The 2,350-nt window shown below is 38.6% G+C and overlaps 1 protein-coding gene across 3 annotated transcripts in view; it reads right to left on the bottom strand.

Moving 5' to 3' along the window:
- Positions 1-2,350, bottom strand: part of LOC101851672 — a 139,026-nt gene that overhangs the window by 13,790 nt on the left and 122,886 nt on the right. For all 3 annotated transcript variants that reach the window (XM_005107987.3, XM_005107988.3, XM_035972326.1), the window contains exon 5: positions 444-523. In XM_005107987.3, the coding sequence (XP_005108044.1) occupies positions 444-523 (80 nt within the window). The remainder of the gene's footprint in view (positions 1-443; positions 524-2,350) is intronic.

Below are 2,350 nucleotides of genomic sequence, written 5' to 3'. Positions count from 1 at the left end.
GCACACACACACACACACACACACACACACACACAAACATAAACTCTACGCCCCCCCCCACACATCGAAAAACAAACTCATCAAACAGTCTAGGGAAGTGAAAGACTGTATTATTCAAGCAAGCAAGCAAACAAGAAAACAACAAGCCTGTCAAATGAGGACACAATATCTTAACCCTATCCGTACGATCTGGGGTCATTTTCTACCCCTGGGGTTGTATTCTTCACATTTTAGAATACCACTAGTACGAAGATCTCTTTGAAACTTTCAGTATTTCCCAAAAAATCATTTTGACAGATTGTGATGCAAAGCGTACGGATCAGATTAAAGATTAAATTTCTTCTTTGGACAGTAGTGGCACAGAGTTCCTCACGTCGTATGGACACGATAGTAAAACATGACCCACGGATAGAGTTGACTAATTAATCCGAACCCGAACTTACTTGGCGGCATCATCATCTGCAAGGGCCGCACCTTCCTCATCGTCCGCCCCAGGCACTGCCTTCTTCGCGGCTCCCTTCGCCTGGAAACAAAAAGCAACTTTTATTTATCCTGATAAAAATGTGTTTTTTTGGTGTTTTTTTTAAAGTAGAGGTTTTACGGCGCTCGCAACTGCATAAGGTCATATGAGCGCCAGAAGATTAGAGGTGTTACAAGAGAGTAACAAACATAAAAAAGAAGAAGGGGGATAAGGACGATATATGTTTGATAGGAAAGAAGGAGCAAACCACACCAGAGCACCCGCCAACGGCCCACTAAAAATGTTTATACTTATAAGAAAAAAAATGCATCTAATTTGTATAGCGCAAATTCCTGCTAAACAACAAGTTCTATGCGCTTTATAATCTTTATTGTCACTTCTGCAATGACAGACGAATTCTAGTGGATTAATAATTTCAAGAATGTCGGAATTACCGAATTACAAATTAGGCTTTATTCAATTCCTTTCACCAATTTGTTCTGAACAGTATCCGTCGGAAATAGAAACAGAACAGGGAAAACTATCACAAAAACGACTTAACGAAGAGACACTACAAATATGACATTGCGGTACACACACTTTTCATAAGATAATTACAGCCATGGAGCCCATAACATTTTCACAACACACCATAGACCTGATATTATTCTGAAACAATCTCAACGCTCTGATAAGCAAATTGTGACATTGGGGCTGACAGAATTATTGACGGTATTCCGTGATTCCGCTAAAGATCCCCGAGTGAACAACTATCTACATTCTATTGATATGCGCTACTCCCACACAGTGCAGCTTGCATTTTGAGCTACCACCGACATTTCTCGTTCCAAGGTCCACCTCTGAGATATCCCGTCTCACCAACACGTTTTGCTCGGCTTTGTGAGTTTACGACCTGTGAGCGCTCAAACAACATGGGTCGGCAGCGAAATAAACGCATGTGGGGTTGTATTAAAGTAACATAATTGGCATTATCCTGGGCGGTGGTGTGGGTAGCTCAGTTTATAATCTCACGAGGGATTTCTTAACCTCAAGGAGTTTTCATAGTCCTTATTCAAATGATGGGCAAAGTCTTATGTTTGATTCGGAATAGAAGTTATATTCGAGCTCTTGCTTCTTACATGCCCCCACCACGTACCAAACTGACATGTATACCTGATGTTCATAAATACATACGTTGATAGACACAATATGAAGCAGGCGTTTGCAAACAAACGAGTATCGGGATGGACATGAAGATAAATTAAAATTAAGGATGCAACGACGTATAACTAAATCACGGGATGCAGAAAGTCGACTGACACATATTTGATGTTAAATAAATATTGGCGATAAAATGTTCTCAAATACATAGTTTATTAGAATATGCAGACTAAGAAGTAGACAAATTTTCAACCCAATGAAAATGCAACACATAAACAGAGGGAAGCGGGTGCATACATAATATATTATATGGATATAGATTCTAAATGCACCTGTTCACTATAAGAAAAAGAATAACAATTTTATCAAATCTATTGAGGCCGTACATTCCAACTCGCAGTTGAAAGTCATTAGCTGACAAAAATAAATTTCTTTTACCATCTATGAAACTTAAAACAATGGTTGAAAGAGCATTTGAATACCAAGGCCCCAAAATCTGGAACGCTTTCTCAAGTACTTTAAGAGAGATCAAATCCTTTGATTCATTCAAATGTCAGCTGAAGTCATTTCTGTTTTTAAATTCATAGGGTGAATATTTGGAGTGATTTTCTTTTGGTCAGAACATAACGTTTTGTGTTATTGTTGTACATTATATTGTACTGTAAAGCGCTCAGAGCCTGTGTACTTCAATTGGGGTTGAGCGCTATATAAAACCCATTTATAATAATC

Source organism: Aplysia californica, unplaced genomic scaffold (assembly GCF_000002075.1).
Source record: "Aplysia californica isolate F4 #8 unplaced genomic scaffold, AplCal3.0 scaffold00648, whole genome shotgun sequence".
NCBI classification, from domain to species: Eukaryota; Metazoa; Mollusca; class Gastropoda; order Aplysiida; family Aplysiidae; genus Aplysia; species Aplysia californica.
This window is presented reverse-complemented; position numbering and strand designations above follow the sequence as displayed.